Here is a 26,103-nt window from a genome sequence, read left to right as displayed (position 1 = left end):
TTGAAAAGAAATGCTAGGGCCAGTTAAAGAAGCAGACACCCGGCTCTGGGAGGGAGCCGGCCAGAGATCAGGAAGGGTGTGGCCAGCTCTTGTCCTATCTCTTGGAGATGAGACTATAGACTTGGACACGTGTGAGGGTGGAGCCCTCCGATCCTTTTAGTACTGGAATTTGTCATTCTTAGGTAGGGCTAGCCTGAGCTACCCGCGACCTCAGCTTCAACCCAACAGGCACGCTTGCGTGTTGGGTGGCCCATCCTTCCGCAGCGCGGGTTCCCTGCGACCCCGCCCCAGGTGGACCCGGTGAGGCCGGGCTCTCGAAGAGGCCGCTGCCTGACCGCGCCGCTGGGGGCCGCCCGCGGGCCGCGCCGTCCCGGGCGCGCCGTGCGTTGCTCCCCGGTCCCCGCGCGCGCAGCTCCGCTCAGGGCGGCCCCGCGCGGCGACACGATCGGGGCCGGCGCGCGGGCTGAGCGGTGGCGATGGCGCAAGGCGGACGGCGGGCGCGCGGCGCGGGGCCCTAGCGGGGCGGGCGTGCTCGGGACGGCGCGGTGGCCGCGCAGCCATGGCCGGGGAGCGGCGCCGGGCGCTGCTGGAGCTACTGACGCGGCCGGGGAACACGCGCTGCGCTGACTGCGGAGCCCCGGGTAGGTGCGGGACGGGCGGAGGCGCGGGGTGCGGCCGGGTGGACAAGACTGTGTGGGGGGCGCGGGGGATGGGGACGCGCCACGCGCTGGGTCCTGGCTGGGTTGGGGCGCGGCCCGGGTGCACCTGCCGGCGTCAGGGACTGGCAGTGGCAAGGCGCAGCATCCGGAGGGCACCTCGCGGGCTCCGTGCGACCTGTGCCGCCGACTCCCCTCCCCCGCCGGGCTGCGTGTCACGCTGTCACCCGCAGCCGCCTCCCCTCCCCAGCCTTGCGAAACCTTGGCGTCTCGGGGTATTAAAAAAAAAAAAAAAAGAGGAAATCAGCAGGGGCGGTTGGCTTGCAAGGAAAGCGGCCAGTGAGCCCAGGGTGTCTGCCAGGGAGTATGGGGTCCACCTGGTTCCCAGCTACCTGGAGATGACGTCATGGCATCCCTGCCTGGGGCCACCGTCTTGTACAGACTCAAGGCTGGGGGAGGATGCAGAGCCTTGGGTGGCCCTGTGAGGACATTCTGGCCATGTGCCTTTGGCACTCTCTACCTAGCTTCTCGGGGATCAGGACAATCGGGGACAGGTGGGAGCCACAGACGCATCTGCATCTGTCAGACATCTTCCAGACTTTGTCCCTTGGTTGCTCCTGGTTTGGAAGGATTTGTAGGAGCCAGAACACAGGGGCTCAGGATTGGCTATGGAAAAAGGGCCGGGTTCTCTGTCCAGCTGGCAGGCTCCGAGAGCTGACCCTCCCAGGCCTATCCTATCTGGGTATGCAGGTGGGGACAGGACATTTCAGGGATATCAGGGGGCCCTAGCATGATCCCCTCAGAACATACCAGGAATCAATTCCTTGGGGACTTAACTCTATCTCCCTGAGATGCAGGCGGAAAGCCTGCAGTCTGTAAATAGGACCTCCTTCCCATCTCTCCCCCACATCCCCGCCTCTGGGCTGAAGAGTGCCAGCCCGAGGCTGAGAATCTGCTAGCCAATAGTAAGTGCATGCCACCCCAGGGGCCCTGGTGTCCCTGAGAGGAGACATTGACCAAGCTTCAGTGGGAAGCAGGCAAGATGAAGTAGCCCTTTCCTGGTCTCTTGGGGCAACGCAGGGCCCTGACGGTGGTGCAGCGGGGTGGTGCCTCCCTGGTGCTATGTGGTACTGCTGCCAGCTGGCCTGGCTCAGTGGACTCTCCCCACCTCCCTCTCTCAGACCTGCCTTTCAACTTGTTTAGGAAAGCTGGCTATGCTGGAGTCCCCTGTAAGGAAGGCTGATGGGTTGCCCAGCTTCCAAGCCTGACTTGTGTGGGGGCAGTAAACCCCACGAGAGAAGCTGACCTGACCTCGTATTCCTTGGCTACCCAGCCCAGGAGCAGCTTTTACTCTCCAGATACCCTAGACCTCCTGGCCTGAGCAGGAGGAAGAAGGGGCTTTCGGAACCCTCAGTAGCAACCACCCTACACCATTCACCTATGTAATGTCCTAGCAGCCCTTTAGCCAGTCCCAGGCCACTGGCTGCCGCAGCTACTGCCCTCTTGGGGCCCAGCCCTTGCTGGCTGTAAGCCAAGCTGCCCATTTTCAGACTTGCCTTATAATAACAGCTTGTTTCTCCCCCTCCCCCACCTGCGAGGCAGATTAAGTCTGAGGCTTGTTTCCATTTTGTGAGCAGGGAAACTGAGGCCTCAACAGCTTGAACTCACTTGGGTGTCCACAGGCTGCCCGGGTTTCCTGATGCCCACTCGGGGCCCACACGCACTGTCTATACAAACCTCCCATTTTTGCCTAGCTCCTGGGCTCAGCCACAGTGCCTGCCTCGTGACTCCCGACGGCAGGCCCGCACAGGCCCCCAGTGCTTAGTAGGTAATTGGGTCTTCCTGTGTTCTGCGATACTGTTCTGGAGTCTCCTGTCTTGTGGTGGCCTTGTTGAGGTGGGGAGACATGTGTGTTCCATGTGGTCCTCTGGATTGGCTCATGGGTGTTCTTGACCACTCCAGTGGGATCAAGGGTACCTTGGGGAATAATGACATCTTCTTAGACAGCAGAACATCATGGCAAGCCCAGGTCACCTCTGACCATCAAGGCTCCAGGGCAGCCTTGAGCAGTTCTCACCCGGCTGTGGGAAAGCCTTGCTGTGGGAAACAGCACCCGGTGAGCCTCACTCCAGTCTGTATCTTGACTTTGGGGTCCATCCATCACCCACCACAGATATTTTCTCACCCCAGGTATAGTGGGCTATTGACAGGGAGGGCCCTTTTCCTGAAGACTCCATTGGAGTCCTGTCAAGGGCTGTGTATAACTCACCCTCAGCTATTGTGGGGTGCTGACAGAGCTTAGCTCATTCTCTTTCAAGACTCCATTGGTATCTCTGTCCTGCCAAAGGCTGTAGGAGAGGGAGGGTGTGTTGTGCGCCTCCCAAGCTGTCCGTGAAGGTGGCAGGTTCTCTCTGCAAGCATCTGGCCATTGGATGGCCTGGGCGATTTTAGAATCACTCATTCTTGCTTAGATGCTGGTGAAACCTGCACTCCCAGGCGCCCTGACCTGCAGCTCTGGGGGGCTAAGGGAGAGGAAGGAAGTGCTTGCTTCTAACTAGGTCCGGAGCTGCCGCTTGACACTGCCCCTGGGCTGCCGATCCAAGCTTCTTGAGGTCCCAGACAAAGGGAATGAACCTAGGGCCAGCAAGAGGTGAACTCAGACGCGGGTTCCTCATTACACTTGGAGGCTTTGGGGGAGCTCAGAAGTGGTTCCTGGTCCAGCCCTCAGTACAAAAGGTTTCCAGAATAAGGTTCAGGTTAGGAGAGGGTCCCTCTGCGTGTGTTTTAGAGAGGGAGAATCCAGGACTGAGATGTGGGTCTGGCGGACTTCCCTGTGTCTAAAGCAGTGGCCCAGAGGTTCTCCCCCCACCCCTTTACCTCTTGTGTTGCAGATAGAATTCAGGGCCCTAGATATATGAGGCAGGAGCTCTACCATTATACCATACCTTTAGCTCCTCCCTGGGGAAGTCTAGGCAGGGGCTCTGCCACTGAGCCACGCCCCCAGCCCCTCACTGGGGGATTCTAGGCAGGGGCTCTGCCACTGAGCCACGTCCCCAGCCCCTCACTGGGGGGGGATTCTAGGCAGGGGCTCTACCACTGAGCCACGCCCCCAGCCCCTCCCTGGGGGATTCTAGGCAGGGGCTCTACCACTGAGCCACGCCCCCAGCCCCTCACTGGGGGATTCTAGGCAGGGGCTCTACCACTGAGCCACACCCCAGCCCCTCACTGGGGGATTCTAGGCAGGGGCTCTGCCACTGAGCCACGCCCCCAGCCCCTCCCTGGGGGAATTCTAGGCAGGGGCTCTGCCACTGAGCCACGTCCCTAGCCCCTCACTGGGGGATTCTAGGCAGGGGCTCTACCACTGAGCCACGCCCCCAGCCCCTCCCTGGGGGATTCTAGGCAGGGGCTCTACCACTGAGCCACACCCCAGCCCCTCACTGGGGGATTCTAGGCAGGGGCTCTACCACTGAGCCACACCCCAGCCCCTCACTGGGGGATTCTAGGCAGGGGCTCTACCACTGAGCCACGCCCCAGCCCCTCCCTGGGGGATTCTAGGCAGGGGCTCTACCACTGAGCTATGCCCCATCCCCTCACTGGACGATTCTAGGCAGGGGATCTATCACTAACTTATGTTTGTTTTTTGTTGTTGTTGTTTTTGGTTTTGTTTTTTGTTTGTTTTGAGACAGGGTTTCTCTGTATAGCTTTGGCTGTCCTGGAACTCACTTTGTAGATCAGGCTGGACTTGAACTCAGAAATCCGCCTGCCTCTGCCTCCCAAGTACTGGGATTAAAGGCATGCGCCACCACCGCCCAGCTAACTAACTTATATTTGTAACTCTTTCTTTAAACTTTTTATTTTGAGACTGTCCTGTCCCGGCAACAAATTTGCTTTATAGCCTAGCTGTAATGTTCCTGGCTTGTTTTCCCAAGTAGGTGAGATTATAGGTATATACCACCAAGCCTACTTGGTGTTTGTGTGTGTGTGTGTGTGTGTAGTGTAGTGTATATGTGTGAATATGGCTAAATATATATGTGTGTATATGTACAGACATACTATTCTATTTTTTTTAAAGATTTATTTATTTATTATATGTAAGTACACTGTAGCTGTCTTCAGACACTCCAGAAGAGTGTGCCAGGTCTCGTTACGGATGGTTGTGAGCCACCATGTGGTTGCTGGGATTTGAACTCCGGATCTTCGGAAGAGCAGTCGGGTGCTCTTACCCACTGAGCCATCTCACCAGCCCTCTATTTTTTTTTATTTTTTATTATTTTTTTAAGATTTATTTATTTATTATATATAAGTACACTGTAGCTGTCTTCAGACACTCCAGAAGAGGGCGCCAGACCTCGTTACGGATGGTTGTGAGCCACCATGTGGTTGCTGGGATTTGAACTCTGGACCTTCGGAAGAGCAGTCGGGTGCTCTTACCCACTGAGCCATCTCACCAGCCCTCTATTTTTTTAATAACATCTTTATTTCTATTTTATGAACATTGGTTGGTGTTTTGCCTGTGTTTGTGTCTGTGTCAGATCTCCTAGAACTGGAGAACTGGAATTTACAATTATAAACTTCCAGGTAGGTGCTGGGAATCGAACCCATGTCCTCTGGAAGAGCAGCCAGTGCTCCTAAACACTGAGCCATTTTTCCAGCCCCCATCTTCACTATTTTTAACATGCAGTTTGGAGACACGAAGCATATTCACAATTTTGTGCAACTGTTACAGGCATCCACTACCAAGACACCCTCATTTTTCTCAGCTGAACTCCTTTTATACATTAAACACTAGCTGTCCCCCCACTTCTCTATTCCTGAGACCCACCATTCTGCTTGGTTTCCCAAGGGATCAGACCCTCCAGGAGCCTTCTCTGAGTAGACTCACACCACATTTTTCTGGTCGGGGTCTGGCTTGATTCATTTGCTCGTGTGATGGCAAGGCTCAGCAGTGCTGGAGCAGGTGTCAGAATGTTCGCTTTTTTTAGAGCAGACATGGTGTCCATATTGTCATTAGCCATTCACCTGTATGGGACAATGTTGGTTGCTAAAGCTCCACTGTCCCTGGGTGGGACAGTGCTGGTGCCAATCTGTACTCAGGGTTGAGGATTGAAGGAGGCCTGTTCCTCTGCCTCAGCTCTGACCAGTCCTCCCTTCTACCTAAACCAGTGTTTCTCAACCTGTGAGTCCTCACCTCTCTGTGAGCTGCATATCAAATACTTATATTACAATTCATAACTGTAGCAAAATTATAGTTGTAGCATAGCAATTACATAAATTTATGGTTGGGGCATTAGGAAGATTGAGAATCACTGTTTAGGACCTAAGCAGTGTCCCCAGCCCTCTGTCCCTGAAGTATACTGTTGTGCTTGCTGCCTGGGGTTTTCCCAGAGTGGACCCCTTAGGTTGCTGGGCCAACCACAAGACCCGCAGGCTTCTCTCTGCGTGCAGGCATCACGGCCCCGCCCACATGTATCTTAAATGCCCATGATGGCATCTCAAACTCAGGCCCCTGACACTTAGGCCACTGACAACTTTAGATTTAGTGTCATTTAGCAAGTTCTTTCTTGGCACCAGGCAGGGAGGTCATCCAAGGGTGGCAGAGAGTGGCCTGGTGCAGCGTGGCTTGAAGGCCTGAGAAGTGTGACAACGGGTGTGGAGGCCACGTGCTGCTCACAGCAGGAGAGGGAGCTGAACCTTTCTGGGATGGAGCCAGTCTTCCCCACCCCCTCACCCCCAGCTCCATGCACATGTGCAGTGCCCAGGCCCGGGGAGACTGAGGCAGTCAGGGACTTCACACAGAAGCTAGCAGAAGATGCAGTGAGTGGAGTTGGCAGCAGGAGCTTGCTATGGTGGACAGCTACTGCCACATAGTTGGTAGGGAGCAGGGGAGCCAACACCCTGACATTACTCCACAGTATCCAACAGTAGCTAGGGAGGTACACGGCCCACTGGGCTAGCTGGTGGAGGCGCCTGATCTGGTTCAGAGAGATAGAAGAACAAGAAAAAGGCATGTTGGGTGTATAGAAGGCTCCGCAGAGATGTAGGATGGTCTAAATTTAACAGCCAGTTGCATTGCATTTTTTTTTATAACTCTTATTATGGTGTGTGTGTGCATGGGTATGCATGTCACAGCACACAGGTTGAGGTCAGAGGACAACTTGCAAGACTTGGTCGTCTGTTTTCTACCTTGTGGGTCACAGGGATCAAGTTCGGATCAAGTTTGTCAGTAGGCGCTATTACCTTGGGGCCACCTCACCTGCCTTGCCTTTATTTATTCATAGACAAGGTCTCATGTAGCTCGGGCTGGCTTGGAACTCACTGTGTAGCTAAGGGTGACCTTGAACTTCTCACCCTCCTGCCTGCACCTCCCTCCCGAGTGCTGGGATTACAGGCATGCACCAGCATCCTTGTTTTAGGCAGTGCTGGGAATGGAACCAATGGCACCGTGCGTGTTAAGCAAGCTCTCCACCACGAGCTTTTTTTTTTTTTTTTTTTTTTTTGCTGTTGTTTTTTTTTTGTTTGTTTTTTTGTTTTGTGTTTTTTTTTCGAGACAGGGTTTCTCTGTGTAGTCCTGGCTGTCCTGGAACTCATTTTGTAGACCAGGCTGGCCTCGAACTCAGAAATCCACCTGCCTTTGCCTCCCAAGTGCTAGGATTAAAGGCGTGCGCCACCACCGCCAGGCTACAAGCCTGCTTTTTAAGACAGGATCTCACTAAGAGCCCTGGCTGGCTGGAGCTCGCCTTGCTTCCTCTTTGGTCTTCTGAGTGCTGGGATATCAGGCCTGCGCCACCATGCACAGCTATTAAAGATGGTCTTTGAAGGGTTCTCCCATAAAGCACTAATTCATGGTTTTGGGAGCACCCTACCTATAGGGAGGACCATAGAGGTGCTCCCAGGGGTTACTGGCTCAAGTGTTGTCATGGTTGCAGAGGATTCTGGGGGCTTGAACTTGGGACCAGGAAATGATGCTCACAGGGAGGGCACAGATTAAAAGAAGAGAGATGGATGGTGCACAAACTGACCCAGAGTCCGTTCCTTCTGTGTGGTTTGTAGCTGCTGTCAGAGGCCGATAACCCTTGAGAAATACTTGAGAAGTTGAGGATCACAAATTCAACCCTAAGCAGCAAGGCTACAGACCAAGCTCGTGGCTAACCTAAACAACACAAGTGAGACTGTCTCCAAATAAGTAGAAAAGAGGGCTGGATTTTAGCCATGAGTTCTACTCTGTACTTAGGAGTCTTTGAGCCGGAGAAGCCAGAAGGCCAGCGTATGTGAGGGTGCTTTAACAGCCACTGCGGGACTTGGCTTTATCTGCAGCAGTGGGAACCATGAAGCACAGCGGACAAGAAGGGTCCCAGCTTTGACTATGTAGAGGGTCAACCGCTGATGTTACAGACCGGATGCATCCAAGAAACCAGGTGTGGTGGGCATAGGTCTGCATCCTGGCACTCAGGATGCTGTGAGGCAGAAGGATTGCTCTGGGTTTGAGGCCAGTGTGAGTTACAAAGAGAGACCTTGTCTCAAAACTAAAACCGGCTGGGCATAGTGGCTCAGGCCTTTCATCTCAGCAGTTGGAAGGCAGAAACGGGTGGATCCCTGTGAGTTCGAGGCCAGCCTCGTCTACAGAATGACTTCCAGGACAGCTGGAGCTACATAGTGAGATCTTATCTTGAAAAAGAATAAAATAAATAAGTAAATAAATATCACCCCACCACCATCAATAAATAATCTGAGAGTAGCTGGGCTGGATGGTATTGGAGGGCAGAGCTGCCACTCAAAACGTGGGCGGGTGTTGGGATGCGTGGGTGGGGTTGCGTGTGCCTCTGAGGAGAGGCAGAACTGGGGCGCGCCAGCATGTAGATGCTTTTTTCTCCTTTTTAAAAACCCTCCCAGCACAATCCGCATGTGGTAAAATTAACCGACTCCATGAAGACACAGTGGTGTCTAAAACCCAGTCTTTTACGGCGCCATCACTTCTAGCTGGTTCTTAAAATAGGTTTCGAGCCCAGTCGAGCGCAGAGCTGGGAGCCTGAGCCCCTGTGGCAGTGGGGACCCAGAGAAGAGGAGTGTCAGGGTAGAGACTACAGCGAGCATGGTGTCTTCATCTGAATAGGAGGGGAGGCACAAGGGCGAGGGGGCGGGGAGTTCCACTTGTCTTGCCTCCAGCATCTAGGGCCCTGGAACTGACTGAGTGCAAATTCTATAGGAAGCACAGCCTCATTGTGGGAATCGGCAGCATCCATCTAGAAGCTCCTGATGCTCATTCCAGTGGGGTAGGAAAGAGAACCCTAGTGGTAGGTCAGGAAAAGGAACCCCCATGCAGGTGGATTGCTGGGGGCAGCTATGTGTATGTGCCACTCCAGACACCCTTGTATTCTATTTCTTTTGAAGGCCTCCTACCCTCCAGCTTGAAGCTGCCCACCTGCCTTTACCCTGGGTAGCAAACAGGCTATCTGGCCACGAGCTTGACCTTTGGAAGAGCAAAGGTCTCTAAAAACTGAGCCACAGGGTTCTGCCAGAGTCACATTCCACTGATAGGGTCCACTGCTCCGCTCCTCCCCATGCCTAGGCCTTGACCAAGGGGGACACACCTGCCCCACCTGGCTCAGCCCCAGAACACGCCTGACCTGCTCAGGTGCCTGAGAGCTGCTCCCGGAAGCACCGAGGGGCTGAGTCACCTTGGAAGGACCAGGAGAGGCAGGGCAGGGGCTGGAGGGGGCATGGCCTTGGGCAGTCAGAGTGGTTGATCCAGGAGAAGTGAGGACTGGGCAATCAGGGTGTTGAACCAGGGTGTTGGTGGGGTGCTGGGGACTCAGCCTCGCATCTGTGATCTGTGATCTCTGGCTCACCATTCCACATCCCTGAACACTCTTAGCCCAGGCCATTTTTTATGGCCTGTCTTGAGATGGCATGGGCCCTAGAACAGTTTCCAAGCTAATGGGCAGAGAATTTTAGGATCCTGGGCAGCTAAGGTGTGGCCCATGTAGCAGCAATGAGTCTCAGTAAGTGTGGGGAAAGTACACTGAAATGGAGCCAGGACCTCTCTGGGATATGAGGGGGGCCTGGTCAGTTCTCCTGGTACCTAGCCAGTGGTCTGTGTTCAGGTTTTGTGTTTGTTTTAAGATTTATTTATTTTATTTATATGAGTACACTGTAGCTGTCTTCAGACACACCAGAAGAGGGCATCAGAACTCATTTCAGATGGTTGTGAACCACCATGTGGTCGCTGGGACTTGAACTCAGGATCTCTGGAAGAGCAGTCAGTGCTCTTAACCACTGAGCCATCTCTCCAGCCCCTGTGTGTGGGTTTTAACTTGACCCCTTTACTCTGTGGCACCCATCCAGGATCTTGGAGCCTTTTGTTCTGGTGGGTACGGAGATGTCAGGCAGTGAGTAACTAAGGCACAAGGTTAGTCCAGAGTTGACCTGGTAAACACAGTTAGTTGTCCAGGAGCCACCCCATGGTGCTGTTGCCTTCAGAGCTGGTCTGGGTGCTATCTGGCTGGAATCTACTTCTGTATTGGACACTTCCAGGGCTATGCTACCCAGGGTCACCCACAATGGTGTCAGGACCGTTTTAAATCATAGTCTCAGGCTGGGGAGATGGCTTGATGGATAAGAATGCTTGCTGCTTAAGCGTGAGGATCTATCCAATACCCATGTACGAAGCCGAGCATGGATCTGTATACTTGTAACCCTAGTTTGGTGTGTGTGAATGGTGGGGCCAGAAAGAGGAGGAACGCTGGTGTTTGTTGGCCACCAGTGTTAGCTCTAGTTTTAGTGAGAGACCCTGTCTTCAGGGATTAAGGTAGAGAGCAATCAAGCAGGACCTTCAATGTCCTCCTCTGGCCTCTGTGTAAGTACACACACACACACACACACCATATACACACACACTCCTATACCAAAGCACACATAGACACACATATACCATACACAGATACACATACCATAGACACACACACACTACATACACATCACACACAGACACACATATGCTATGCACACACAGACACACACATATACCACACACAGAGACATAGAGAGACACCATCAGATATAGAGAGACACACAGACAGACAGACAAACAGACACACACACACACATGCCAGGTGAAATCTCACCATTAGGGAGGCAAGATCATTGTGAGTTGAAGTCCAGCTTGGGCTACATAGTGGGACCCCGTCTCAAAACTAACAACACACCGGGCGGTGGTGGCACACACCTTTAATCCCAGCAGTTGGGAGGCAGAGGCAGGCAGATTTCTGAGTTCGAGGCCAGCCTGGTTTACAGTGAGTTCCAGGACAGCCAGGGCTATACCGAGAAGCCCTATCTCGGAAAAACCAAAAACCAACCAACCAACCAACCAAACAAACAAACAAAAACTAACAACACAATTAGAGTTTCAGTTGGAAAGCTTCCAAGGCCCTGTGGACAAGGCCCTGTGGTGACTTTGTAGAGCCAGGGCCTGCCAGCTGGGAAGGTGCTTCAGACTTTCACAGCAGTTTATAAGGCAAAGTGTGGCTGGCGCAGAGCTTTGGGCAGGCCAACGGTGTGCTGGAGGCAGGAACCTACCTTACTGACCTCGCTGGCCACTGGCCGCCGCCCGGGCTGCCTCCGGGCCAACCTGTTTACCTACCAGGTTTCCCTTGGGCGGAATCTCTGCAAGTCCTACAGTACGAGGTCTCTGCTGAGGGGATTTCAGAATGGGGTAAGGCGGGAGGCCACACCTGCTGCCCTGGGCTTGGCCGAGCTCTGTCCTTGGCTGCTGCACTCCACACCTCCTAACCAGTACCACCCATTTCCATAGCTAGAGCTCAGATTCTTCCTCCAGGAAGGCCTCCTGGCTTCCTGCCCACGCTTGCCTCCCATGGCTGGCTCCTGGCCTCAACATAGCTACCTGCCCGTGACCTTCCTTAAGTGTAAATAAATGTAGTTTTCTGGGATTGAGACCTCTTTGGGCTTAGGCTTCCCCAGCAGGGACCCCGAGTGTGACTCTAAGCCCTGACACCATGTGACATTGGGGCGCAACTCTTCCTTCTACCTTCCCCCACTTCCCACCAGAGAGCCAGCAGGTCAGGGTGGTTAGTCCTGTCACCTGTGGGGACTAGAGGGAGACTGGTGTTTTTGTCCTGGGCTGGGTCCTGTCTGCCTGAGAGAAAGGTAGACAGTGGACAAGGCAAGGCTGGAGTCCAATCCTGGGCCTTGTCACCTTCCATTCTAAGCCTGGGGTTCCAGGTACACCAGGGGGTTCTGGCTAGACTCTTCAAGGTGACAAGAATTCAGAGGTTTGGGGTCACCCATATCTCTGCCGTCGGCTCTTGTCAGAACTGAAACAAGAGTTTCTGGCCTTTTGACCAGGTGCTGGTGGCCTTTATAGGCCCCTGTGAGGTCATGACTGTGAGAAAATCTTTCCAGGTAACCAGGCCAAAGGACTCAGTTAGGGAATTGCTTCTACCTCCGGGTCTCAGTCCTCTTTCCCCCGTTCCTATAGGACCAGCCGCAGGTACCAGGAAGGTGACCCCAGGGCGGAGTTGGGTCCTGGAAGACGTTTTACTGGTATTCAAGTCCCAGATCTACCATAGAGTGACCCCAGGCAGGCATCTGACCCTGAGTTATCTTTGCTTTATTCCATAAACTGAACCACAAGCAGGATTGCACTTTAAAAGGGTATGATGAGTCTGGGGAGAAGGTTCAGTTGGTGAAGGTCTTGCTGGGCAGGCAGGAGGGCCTGACTTCAGATCCCAGAACCCAAGTAAAATAGCAGGTGTGGGGCTCTGAGTCTTGCTGGCCAGCTAGCTGGATTGGTGGACTCCATATTCAGTGAGAGACACTGTCAATATGGTGGAGTGATTGAGAAAGACACCTGGCATCAGCTTTTGGCCTCTACATGCGCAAACATGTGCACAGGCATGTACTGTACACACAGGCACAAACATGTACACGGGTATATACCATACATACATCTACACACATGCATGCACATGCGTGCACATGGTCACATGGAGATGGAGTGAGGTGTGCTTCAGTGTTGGACTCCAGTGAGTATCTATCATATGTGGTGGAGGAAGGGCTGAGGAAGAGGGTGTCGGCTTTATCTAAAAGACTTGCGGATGCTGTATCGGAGCAGCCTGGGTCTCCAGGCAATCGGTGCATGACCTACTGGTCACATGACCTACCGGTCACACCAGTAGCACTTCTTCCAAGAAAGCCTGTGCTGTGACTTGACCCCAGGGCCAGCATCTGGACAAGCTGGCTGCCCTGGGCTGGTGGGGAGGAATGAGGGAGGCTATGTGTTCCGGCAGCCCCCATGGGGGGGCCCTTGCTGAGACGGAACACACTGTAGTGAATCTGTCCTGTCCAGCTGGAGGAAGTGACTACGGTCACAGTTCAGCTGCTGATCATTTTTATGATCTTAGGACACCCTCAGGGGCTGGGGAGATGACTCAGTTAGTTAAGACCATGAGGTGCAAGCATTTGGACCTGATTTGGGTCCCCAGAACCCATGTTAAAAAACAAAACAAAACAAAACAGGAGTGAACCAGGCGATGGTGGAGCATGCCTTCAATCCCAGCACTCAGGAGGCAGAGGCAGGTGGATTTCTGTGAGCTGAATTTCGGGACAGTCAGGGCCATACAGAGAAACCCTGCCTTGAAAAAACAAAAAATAAAATAAAACAAAACAAATAGAGGTGGAAGAAGTTAGATGTGGTGGCACACACCTTTAATCCCAGCGCTTGGGAGGCAGAGGCACTCTGAGTTTGAGACCGGCCTGGGCTACATAGACCCTGGCTCAAAAGTCAAAACCAAGGTGGATGGGGCCTGAGGGCGATGTCCTCTGGCTCCACACACACATGTATACATACGGACGTGCGGACACACACACACACACAAATGCAGCGACATGCTTTGCAGCTCTGCGACTGAGGGGGCTTCTCGTAGCCTCCAGAACCCCTTTGGGCAAGCATCTGCCACTTTGCCTATTTTTGTCCTCTGTTCTTTGCTGTGTCGCTGAGCTCCAACCAGGCTTTCATCGGATCGGCCTCCCGTGGGTGTGGCTGCTCCTTCACCTATCCTTCTCTTGACAGGAGTTTTCAAAGAGCCAGCAGAGTTTCTTCATCTCATCAAGAGAGCTTATTTCCCCTTCCCCCAGTCTGCTTTTAGTAATGTGTCTTTTGCTGTTATTCTGAGACTGCAATTTAATTACAACATTTCTCCCCCTGCCCCTTTTCCTCCTTTTAATCCCAGCACCCGGGAGGCAGAGGCAGGCAGATCTCTGTGAGTTCAAGGCCAGCCTGGTCTACAGAGTGAGTTCCAGGACAGCCTGGGCTATACAGAGAAACCCGGTCTCGAAAAAACAAATATATATATTATATAATATATATATATAATATATATATATACATATATATATGTTATATATATATATTTGTATTTGTTTATTTTATTTATATATATATATACATATATACATATATATATATATATACACATAGTTGTTTTGTTTTGTATGTTTTTCTAGACAGGGTTTCTCTGTGAAGCCTTGGCTGTCCTGAAACTCGATCTGTAGACCAGGCTGGCCTCAAACTCAGAAATCCGCCTGCCTCTGCCTCCCAAGTGCTGGGATTAAAGGCTTGTGCCACCACTGCCTGGCCACATATTTTTTCAAGTTACAGAAAAGTAAACTCTTCCCTAACCTCACTCCCCCTAGGCTGAGTTCAGTGGGCTTTCAGGAAATCATGAGGACCCAAGTTCGAATTCCCACACCAGTGTAAAGAGCCAGGCGTACCCCATGCATGTCTGTCCCCTGTCACTGAGATGGGGGGGGGGACAGGAGGATCCCTGGGGCTTGCTGGCTGCCAGCTGGGCTCCAGGTTCAGCAAGAGACCCCATGTCAAGAGAATAAGGGGCAAAGTGACAGTGAGGGGACCTGATGTCACAGAGGCATATGCATCTGTGCACACAGACACATACATGCTCCGCAAACAGCTCTCTGACTAATGCAGAGTCACAGCTGCGTTCTTGCTCTAGCTGTCCTCCAATGTTGGTGCTCCACACTGTGATGCATTTGCATGATTTTCACTGGAGAGTGACGTCATGGCAAAGTGTCTTCCCCTCCTCGCAGCCTCATGGGAAGAGTCTTCCTTCTTGGCTGACGCACTGATTCTATCTCAGTTAAGTTCTCAGATGCCATCATAGGGCAGGCTGGCTTTGGGATTCTGCTCTGTTTATCTGTTTCTATGGCCAGTGCCACACTGTTCTGAGCTTTGTAATTCAGTAATGAGGTCTGAAGACAGAGTGCTGTCCGGTTCTGTCTTGGTGTCTTATTTAGGTTCTTTTGATGATTTGACAGTGTTTATTTATTATTTATTTGCAGTATGTGGGCGTAGGTTTAGGGTGCATGTATGCGTGTGAATAGGTATGTGCATATGCCACGGCGTGCATGTGGAGGTCCCGGGACAGCCTCTGCTGTCACTCCTCATCTTGGCCCTGTTTGTCTGCAGGGCACCTTAGGTCCTTGGCCCGTCTGCTTCACGGGAATTCTCCTGACTCTGTGTCTCAGCTCCCCCTCAGGAGCATAGGGATCAAGAGGCTCACATCATGTAAATGGCTTCTGTGTGTGTCCTGGGGATCCACACTCAGGCCCCCCACCCTTCCACGGCAAGTGCTTGAAGCCCTGAGCCGTGCCTCTGCCCTGAGTCTCTGCCTTTTGAGCTCACACATGAATTCTAGGCCCTTCTGACATTTCACTTCGTTAGGATTCCCATTGGCAGTCTGGTGGGGATTACAGTGAGCCCATAGACTAATCTGCCAAGCATTTATGGGTTGATAGTCTTGTCTTTTCTTTTTTTCTTTTTTTTTTAAGATTTATTTATTTTATTTTATTATATGTGAGTACACTGTAGCTGTCTTCAGACACACCAGAAGAGGGTGTCAGATCTTGTTATGGATGGTTGTGAGCCACCATGTGGTTGCTGGGATTTGAACTCAGGACCTTCGGAAGAGTAGTCGGTGCTCTTACCTACTGAGCCATCTCACCAGCCCCAGTCTTGCCTTTTCTAACCCAGATTCAGCTTCTTTCCACACTGTGGATCTTTAATTTCTATGCGGTGTTCCGTGCTTTTCTATATACTGTCTTTTACATCTATTGTCATAGTTATTCTTAAGTCTTTCATGTTTTTATAGTACTTAAATAGTTATGTTGTTGTTTTGAGACAGAGACCCTTCTGCCTCTGCCTCTGAGGGATTAAAAGTGTATACCACCACAGCTAACAAAAACGACATTTAAGAAATATTTATTTGATTTTTATTTATGTGTATGGCTGTTTGCCTGCATGTGTGTATGAGCACCGTCAAATGCTATTTCTGCATCAAGATGATTCAATGGTGTTTCTCTTTCTTGATTTTTTTCTTTGTTTTTGTTTGTTTGTTTGTTTTTGTTTTTTGGTTTGGTTTGGTTTGGTTTGTTTTGGTTTTTGAGACAGAGTTTTCCTGAGTAGCCCTGGCTGTCCTTGAACTTCCTCTGTAGAGCAGGCTGGTCTCAAACTCACAGAGATCTGCCTGTCTCTTCCTCCAGAGTGCTGGGATTAAAGGTGTGTGCCACCACTGCTGGGCTACCGTGCTTGATTTTCAAGTGTTAAACCAGCTTTGAATTCCTGGTTGAAGCTTTTGATGTCTATGGACTGTAATTCAATAATACATTGTTTACCTACCTTATCATTGGATACTGTCTTAGGCATTTGTGTGGCCATGACCAAGTGCTCAAGAAAAGCATCTTAAATCAGCAAAGCTCTGGGTTTCAGAAGTGTCTGTCCATCATGCTGGGGAGGGAGTGGAGGAAACGAGGAAAGAGGTGGACGTCAGAAGGGGTCAGGGTGAGATATGTCCCCAAGGCCACACCCTGAGTCACCTGCTTCCTCTAATCAAGACTATTTCCTGCTCTTTACCACCTCCCAGTAATGGTGTCATGTTATGAATGGACCAAGGAATGAAGAATCACTTGCCTGGATTAGAACCCTTAAGATCCTAACAATGCTAACATAGACACACACACACCAAAGTGGGCTTTGCAAGTAACGAACTCAAGTTGGAAATCAAAATTAACTACCACAAGTATATGAAGGCATGAGGACCTGAGTTCAAATCCCCAGCACCCATATGAACGCCTGATGCATTGGTGAAACAGAACTCCAGCCTCCAGTCTTGAGCTGCCCACTCCTGCTACCCTTGGCCCACTGAGGGCTGCAGTCCAGCTATCAGGCCAGAATCCCAGCTACGAATCAGCACTTCGAAGGGCAAAGGACTCTACAGCCATATTCTGTCAGTGGAATTCACTGTTCCCTCCTTCCAGAGATCTCCAGAACTGGATGGCCAGGCAGTTTAATTGAAATGGCCAATGCTCTAGGTGCAGCAAGACATCCTGTGTAAGACACAAGGTGGAGACCAAGCAAGAGAGATAGTGATGTCAGCCCCTTGCTTTGTCACGTGCGTGCACAGGCAAGGACAAGCACACACATGTAAACAACACATGTGAAATGAGACATACCAATAATTACAGATATAAGTGTCTCTTCATGGCCATGTCTTTATCTCTCTTAGGTGGGAATGCAGTAAGGTAATGGTTTGTACAGGAGATGTATGTGCAGCTACATCAGAAGTTGCTGGTGAACCTAGTGGGGCATGCCTATAATCACAGTTATTTGGGAGAATCACAAGTTCAAGGCCAGCCTTGGCTATATAGAAACTGTGAGGCCAGCCTGAGTTATATGAGGCCTGTTTTTGTTTTTTGGTTTTTGGGGTTTTTTTAAATAAAAAAGGAAAGAAAAAAGAAATGCCAAACAGATTTCAAGGCAACTAGCAAATGTATATACCTATCCCAACACATAAGCATCCCAGACGGTCTGCATCTTTGTCAACTCTTGACTACATCAGTCTTTTAAATAAGGAGACATTCTGGCCTGGCAAGATGCCTCAGTGGGTAAAGTCACTTGTTGCCAAACCCGACAATTTGAGTTTAATTTCCCAGGGCCCACATTGTGGGAGGAGAGAATCGACCCGCACAAGTTGTCCTCTGACCTCCACACCATGGCACAATACACACATGCATTCAAATAATTATATACACAAGTAAATAACCGATAGCCAGAGCACTAGCTCAGCAGTTACAGGCACTCTCGGCTCTTCTGAAGGACCCAGATCTTAATCCCAGGACTCACACGGAAGCTCACAGCCATCTATAACTCCAGTTCCAGATCTGAGACCCTTTTCTGGCCTCCTTGGGTACCAGGAACACACAAAGTACACACACATGCAGGCAAAACACTCACACACAGAAGACTGTTAAAATAAAAAAAAAAGAAAGAATGTAATTAAAAACAGTTTTTTTTTTTTACAGATTTTTAACTGGTGCAGGATTGTGCAGGCCTGTAATCTCAGCATTTTGGGAGGCTGAAGTAAGAGAGTCAAAAAGTTCAGGGTATTCCTGGGTTACAGAATGAGTTCTAGTCCATCCTCAGTAACTTAGTGAGACTGTGTTTCAAAATAAAAGGTAAAGAGACCTGGTAGTGTGGTACAGTGGTAGAGCCTCTCCCTAGAATCCCCCAGTGAGGGGCTGGGGGCGTGGTTCAGTGGTAGAGCCCCTGCCTAGAATCCCCCAGGGAGGGGCTGGGGGCGTGGCTCAGTGGTAGAGCCCCTGCCTAGAATCCCCCAGTGAGGGGCTGGGGGCGTGGCTCAGTGGTAGAGCCCCTGCCTAGAATCCCCCAGGGAGGGGCTGGGGGCATGACTCAGAGGTAGAGCTCCTGCCTAGAATCCCCCAGTGAGGGGCAGGGGCGTGGCTCAGTGGTAGAGCCCCTGCCTAGAATCCCCCAGTGAGGGGCTGGGGGCGTGGCTCAGTGGTAGAGCCCCTGCCTAGAATCCCCCAGGGAGGGGTTGGGGGCATGACTCAGAGGTAGAGATCCTGCCTAGAATCCCCCAGTGAGGGGCTGGGGGCGTGGCTCAGAGGTAGAGCTCCTGCCTAGAATCCCCCAGTGAGGAGCTGGGGGCGTGGCTCAGAAGTAGAACACCTGCCTAGAATGCCCTAGTGCAGTGGTTCTCAACCTTCTTAATGATATGACCCTTTAATACAATTCCTCATGTTGTGGTAACACCCCCCCCCAACTATAAAATTTTTCACTGCTACTTCATAACTGTAATTTTGCTATAGTTATAAATAGTTAATATCTCATACATAGGATATCTGATATGTGACCCCAGTTCAACCCCTAAAGGGGTCATGGCCCACAGGTTGAGAACTGCTGCCCTGGTGAGTGGCTAGGCTTTGGCTCAGTGGTAGAGCTCTGGTCCAGTGTGCTCAAGCCCTCAGTTCTATCCCCGCCACCCCCTGTCATGGCCCTCTATTGGATTCTATGTCCTACCTTCCTGACCTGACTTTCCTCATGGGCGTGCTCTGGACTCCTAGGTGAGCTTCCCTGACCTCTGCCCTTCCCTTCTAGATCCTGACTGGGCGTCCTACACCCTGGGTGTGTTCATCTGTTTGAGCTGCTCTGGGATCCACCGGAACATCCCCCAGGTCAGCAAGGTGAAGTCAGTCCGTCTGGATGCCTGGGATGAGGCCCAAGTTGAGGTATGAGTCAGGAGAGGGGCACTGGATGGAGAGAGGGGCATGGGTACCCTGTGTCCATATATGGGGATGACCCTAGCTCCTTCATCTCCAGGCAATGGGCCCCTTCAGGGTCTGGGCTGTCATAGGCTGTGGCATAGAGCACAAGCTTTAAGGAAACCTGGGCTGGCTGAAACCGACGGTTTCATGGCTGATCCTTTGAGGAGCCACGTGGTAACAAAAATCAAAGCATTTGTCTATCTATCCACCCACATTCTTCCATCTAGCTATCGACCCATCCATCCACCCACACTCTTCATCCATCTACCTACCTATCCATCCATCCACCCATCCATCCATCCATCCATCCACCCATCCATCCATCCATCCACCCATCCATCCATCCATCCATCCATCCACCCATCCATCCATCCACCCATCCACCCATCCACCCATCCATCCATCCACCCATCCACACATCCATCCATCCACCCATCCACACATCCATCCATCCATCCATCCACACATCCATCCATCCACCCATCCACCCATCCACCCATCCATCCATCCACCCATCTACCCATCCATCCATCCACCCATCCACACATCCATCCATCCACCCATCCACACATCCATCCATCCACCCATCCACACATCCATCCATCCACCCATCCACCCATCCACCCATCCATCCATCCACCCATCTACCCATCCATCCATCCACCCATCCACACATCCATCCATCCACCCATCCACACATCCATCCATCCACCCATCCACACATCCATCCATCCATCCATCCACCCATCCACCCATCCATCCATCCACCCATCTACCCATCCATCCATCCACCCATCCACACATCCATCCATCCATCCATCCATCCACACATCCATCCATCCATCCATCCACCTGTTCACTCATCCATCCACCCACTCATCAGTTCATCTAGCCAACCAACCAGGCATCTATCTATCCATCTTTTCATCCACCCATCCATCTGTCTACTCATCCACTCACCCATGTATCAATTTATCCTTATATTCAACTATCCCTCCATTCATCCTCCCACCCAGCTATATATATATATATCCACCTATATATTCATCTACCCACCCATCCACTCACTCATCAGCTATGTATCCATCCATTCATGCATCTACAACTCCATACATTTACCCACCTGCCTTTCTATTCACCCCCATCCTTCCATGCATGCACCCATACCTACATACATCTATCTATTCACCTCACATGGGCACGTACTTTGTAGCTGGCTGGGGGAGCTGAGCAAGGAATAGGCATTGCTGCCCTCTGAGAAGGCAGGGGTGGGAAATGGGTGTGAACACAGGCCCAGGACACAGGATAGCTGCTGGGATGCTGTTAGTGTGGCAGAGTGTGTGGCCAGCATAGGACAGATCCCCACATAGAGTGTGAACAAACACTGACAGGTTGGGGAAGCATATTCCTAGCTGGGATGATGGGCTCTAATACTGAGTCACACCATAGCCTCTCCCTGGAGGATTCTAGGCAGGGGCTCTACCACTGAGCCACTCCCCAGCCCCTCACTGGGGGATTCTAGGCAGGGGCTCTACCACTGAGCCACGCCCCCAGCCCCTTCCTGGGGGATTCTAGGCAGGGGCTCTACCACTGAGCCACGCCCCCAGCCCCTCACTGGGGAATTCTAGGCAGGGGCTCTACCACTGAGCCACGCCCCCAGCCCCTCACTAGGGGATTCTAGGCAGGGGCTCTACCACTGAGCCATGCCCCTAGCCCCTCCCTGGGGGATTCTAGGCAGTTAGACTTAGTAACCTTCCAAGTCACCCTCTTCACTATCCTAGAGAAGAAGAGGGTCTCAATCTTTGTGTTAAGGGCAGGCTGGCCTTGGTCCAGTGAATCCATGAGGCAATACCAGCAGAGACACAATGATAAGATGCTATTGTCTCTGGCCAGGCCTGACTCTGATTAGGAAAGGCCAGTTCCCAGGCTTGTGGAGGAGTCTGGACTTGGACCACAGGAGCCCTCCCAGAGGATGGTTCTCCTACTTTTCCAGCACTCTCTGCAGTCTTTCACATTTCAAGGCTTGTATACTGTCCTCAGTGTTCTTCAGTTGTTTGGTTGTGTTTCAGAGACAGGGTCTCATGTGCAGGCCAGCCTGGAACTTGTGGTGTGTCCAAGGACGACTTGGAACTCCTGATCCTCCTGTCTCTGGGGCCCAAGCAGTGGGATAGTGAGTGTGTGTCACCATTCTTGACTTAATTTTTTCAAGATTTCTTGTCTAATATCTTTTAAAAAGTTTTTTTCTGTACTGGGAGGTGGTGGCACACGCCTTTAATCCCAGCACTTGGGAGGCAGAGGCAGGAGGATCTCTGAGTTGGAAGCCAGCCTGGTCTACAGAATGAGTTCCAGGACGGCCAGGACTACACAGAGAAGCCCTGTCTCTGAGTTCAGTTCCTGGGACCCACATGGTGGAGGGAGAGAACTGACTTCCAGGTCGGCATTCACCTCTGTGTGTGAGCTGTAGCATGTGGGCACGGAAACACAGTAAACCAACAAAGAAGCATAAATAAAATTGAACATGGTGGTGCACACCTTTGATTCCGCGGAGGCAGGCAGATCTCTGAGTTCAAGGCCAGCCTTATTTACACAACAAGCTCCAGGCCAGTCAGGGCTACAGTATGGAGTCCCTGACTTTTAAAAAGTGAAATAGCCAGACATGGTGGTTCATGCCTTTAATCTCAGCACTCGGGAGGCAGAGGCAGGCAGATAGATCTCTGTGGGTTTGAGGCCAGCCTGGCCTACAGAACAAGTCCAGGACAACCAAGGCTCTGTTGTCCAGAGAAACCCTGTCTCAAACACACACACACACACTGAAATGACAGAATCTCACTCTGTAGCTGGCCTGGTACTTACAGTCTTCCTATCTCAACCTTATGAGTACTTGGGATGACCGGCATCACCACCAAGCCTGCCTGCTATTTGGTGTGTTTTAATAATTTGCTACTGTTGTGCATGGGGCACATTTGCCAGGCTCAGCAGAGGATTGACAGTGTGAGAGGTTTTGGCTTCTCACCCCCTCCTCACCCCAGAGGCCACCAGTGACCAGTGCTTCGTGCTTCCTTTGGAAAATGTCTGTCTATATGCGCATGCGTGTCTTTAGCCCACATACAAGGACTGCTTTGTCTTTTCTGTATTCAGCCATGGTCTCTAGAGTATGAGGACCTTGCTCACGGTCTCTGCATGGACACACTTAGATCATTCTTTCTTTCCCCTTCTATTTCCTGTTTCTTTTTATCTTTCTTCTTTGTCCCCTTTTTAGGTTGTGAAAGACAGGGGTCTCACGTAGCCCAGGCTGGCTCTAGCTCACTATGTAGCCAAGGATGACCTTGAACCCTGATCTTCCTGCCTCCACCTCTGAGTGCTGACCTTACATCTACATCACCACACCCTACTTCTTTTTCTCTTTCAGTTTTGAGACGCAGTCTCTCTCTATAGCCCAGAGCAATCTCATACTCACAATCCTCCTGCCTCAGCCTCCTGAGTATAAAGATGGCCAGCCTCGGGTTGCTTTCAGTCCTATCTCTCTGTAACGGTTGGGTCCCCCAAGCTGCTTCTCAGTGTGACATTTGTGCTTCTGGGAACTCACTGGTGACCTATTCTTGGAGGTGGAGGTGGAAGGTCCAAGGCTAAGCTGCATGGCAGCTCGGGAGAGTCTTGCCGGATCCTGCCATAGAGGACTCCAGCGAAAGTGGAAGAGGTTGCGCCACACCCCAGCTGATGCACCTGTGTGGACCTGGTGGTGTACGCTTTTCCTGGGGAGATTGGGTCCTCATCTTGAGCTGAAGGTCCTGAGAGAGCTTTGCTCTCTCTCTCTCTGTCTCTGTCTCTCTCTGTCTCTCTCTCTCTCTGTCTCTCAAACTCACTCTATAGACCAGGCTGGCCTCAAATTTCGAAATCCGCCTGCCTCTGCCTCCCAAGTGCTGGGATTAAAGGCGTGCGCCACCACTGCCCGGCGGCTGAGAGAGTTTTTCTATCCTCAGCTTGCTCTATGCTTGCTTGGCGGCCCTGCTGTCTCCACTGCTTTTACCCTCTTGGGGTTTCTCGACCTGTTCAGGAAACTCGCCCAACCAAGAAGCAGGCTCATAGAAAATAGATTTTCACAAGTGTCTTGGTTTTACTCATGGTGGTTTTTGACATGGAAATTTTTTTTGTTATGGCTTAGTCAAACTGATCAGCCTTTCTTGTGGTTTACAGCATACTCAGACAGACTCAGAGAGCGACTGCTTGTCACCTAGTGCATATGCGTGTACGGGTGCAAGCGTGTGTGCAGAGGTCAGAGGACAGCCTTGGGTGTCTGCACCTTCCCAGGCACCTGCTCTTTGTAATAGAGCCTCTGGTTGGCTTGTAACTTTGCCAATAGGCTAGGCGAACTGGCCGCTGATCTTCTACGTGTCTCTCTGCTTTCTATCTTGCCATTGCTGGGTTACCAGGGAATGTCTCTGCGTCAGCTTTTTACATGGGGTCAAGCTATCACGTTTATGAGACAAGAACTTTAACAGCTGAATCACCTCACCTTGAGAGTTGGGGTTTTGTTTTGTTTTATTTCAGTATCAGTTATGGATTCTGGAGTCTAATATCACTAGCCCCTCACTGGGGGATTCTAGGCAGGGGCTCTACCACTGAGCCACGCCCCCAGCCCCTCACTGGGGGATTCTAGGCAGGGACTCTACCACTGAGCCACGCCCCCAGCCCCTCACTGGGGGGTTCTAGGCAGGGGCTCTTCCACTGAGCCACGCCCCCAGCCCCTCCCTGGGGGATTCTAGGCAGGGGCTCTACCACTGAGCCATGCCCCTAGCCCCTAACTGGGGGATTCTAGGCAGGGGCTCTGCTGCTGAGCTCCATCTCCAACCCCTGAGGGTTGTTTTAAAATTTTAATTTAATAAACAGCAAGCGCCTTTCTTCACTGAGCTACCTTGCAGGTATATGAGTTGCTTTTAAAATGTTACTACAGTTACGTACCTCTGCGTTTGTGTGTGCATATGTGTATGTGTGAGGGTGCACATGCGCACGGCATGTGTGGACGTCAGAGGACAACATCCAGGAGTTGATCCTCTCTTGTGTAAGTTCCAAGGATCTAATTCAGGTTTTTGGGCTTGGTGACACTGAGCTACATCATTGACCCCTGAATTCAATGCATTTTATTATTGTGTGTGTAAATCCCTGTATGGTATGCGGATAAGTGCAAGCTCACACGTGCCATGCTGAACATGTGGCCATCAGAGGATAACTTTCAAGACTTAGTTCACTTCTTCTACCACAGGACCAGGAATTGAACTTGGATCATTTGGTTGGTGTGGAAGGTATTTTAACCTGCTGGGCCACATCACCGGCCCCTCTGGGCCTTTTCTTTAGGGCACTCCTTCTATATCCTATTCTTCCCTGCTTACTGGGAGCCCATCCTGAGACAGGATGGATCTAGGAGTTCCATCCGAAGGGCCGGCTAAGCTCGCAACATTCTGGGTCAGATGACCTTGCAGTGGCCTAAAGGGAAGCAGTTACCCAGAAGCCACCACTGTCCCAGGATCCAGGGGTCCCTGGCTCTGACCCTGCTCCTCTCTCTTGCAGTTCATGGCATCTCATGGGAACGAGGCTGCCAGAGCCACATTTGAGTCCAAATTACCGCCCTTCTACTACCGGCCCACGTTCTCCGACTGCCAGTGAGTACAGAAAGGCCTCTGTCAGGAACTGGTAAACAGCACTGGGCCTGGCCCTGGGTGGCACTGGGCGGGCCTATGGGACACTCAGAGGGGACTGAGACTTTTAGTATTTGGTGAAAGATTATGGGACAGGCCCTCAGGAGCCCAGTGAGAAGGGGCCTTGGCTATCTCTGCTACCTGCCCTCTATCCATTTATGTATGTATGACTGTAGTTATATATGTATGTATGACTGTATATATGACTGTATGTATGTATGTATGACTGTATGTATGACTGTATATATGACTATATGACTGTATGTATGTATGTATGTATGTATGTATGTATCTATCTATCTATCTATCTATCTATCTATCTATCTATCTATCTATGTGTTTTTCCTTTATGGAAGCGTCTTGATCTGTAGGTAGCCTAAGCTAGCCTGTAACTCCTCACCCTCCTGCCTCAGCCTCCTGAGTACTAGAAAACAGGCATGAACCACCATCGTGGTTTTATGCTTGTAGCTTCTGGGTGTGTTTTAGAGCACTGGGGAGCTATCAAGGTCCCTTCTCAGGGTCCTAAGCGAACCTTGGGCCTCTTGGATGCTCCTGGTGGTTTGGATGGGACCAACCACCTGGTATCAAGAAATTGCAGGAAGAGGGACAGAGAGACTAGCTAGCTACTTTCTCTCAGCCTCAGTTTCCCCACCTTCCAAGCTAACAAGGACAGTCATAATAAGCCAGTGACAACTGTGGGCTTTGTTCTTCCCTCCCTCTCTCCTAGGATCCCAGCCCTAGCTCCCTGTGCAAGCCCTTTCTCCTGGCATGTGTAGCAGAGAGTGGGGGAACTGGCTCCCTCTTGGCTTTGTTTGGGATACATTCCCATGAACTCCCTTCCAGCTGTCTGTCTCCCAGGGCTTGGTCCTGTGTGGCATTTCTCAATCCTACTGAGCTGGGGGCCCTTAGATTCAGTCCTTACATTCTCTACTGACTTCTTAGTGGTCTCAAGGTTCCTGAAGGGCAGGGCAGAGCAGAGCAGGACAGGGCAGGGCAGGACATCCCACTATGTCTGTCTTCTGGGTACCTGGCACAGAGAGCCACCCCTGAGGGCTCAGGAAATCAGGCAGAGTGGCAGAGCCTGGTCACAGGGGCAGCTC

At 51.5% G+C, this 26,103-nt stretch overlaps 1 protein-coding gene across 2 annotated transcripts in view; it reads left to right on the top strand.

Moving 5' to 3' along the window:
• Positions 1 to 407: 407 nt before the first annotated feature.
• Positions 408 to 26,103, top strand: part of Adap1 (ArfGAP with dual PH domains 1) — a 54,825-nt gene continuing 29,129 nt past the window's right edge. Inside the window, exons 1-3 of one of the 2 annotated variants that reach the window (XM_021162774.3) lie at positions 408 to 641; positions 19,144 to 19,274; positions 24,876 to 24,967. In XM_021162774.3, the coding sequence (XP_021018433.2) occupies positions 560 to 641; positions 19,144 to 19,274; positions 24,876 to 24,967 (305 nt within the window). In that variant the 5' untranslated portion in view covers positions 408 to 559. The remainder of the gene's footprint in view (positions 642 to 19,143; positions 19,275 to 24,875; positions 24,968 to 26,103) is intronic. The other variant, XM_029478022.2, reaches the window with a different exon arrangement.

The sequence above is a fragment of the Mus caroli genome, unplaced genomic scaffold, assembly GCF_978045245.1.
Source record: "Mus caroli unplaced genomic scaffold, Mus_caroli_1 scaffold_4, whole genome shotgun sequence".
Taxonomy (NCBI): Eukaryota; Metazoa; Chordata; class Mammalia; order Rodentia; family Muridae; genus Mus; species Mus caroli.
Note: the sequence above shows the minus strand (reverse complement) of the source record. Positions and strands in the feature narration are given on the sequence as shown.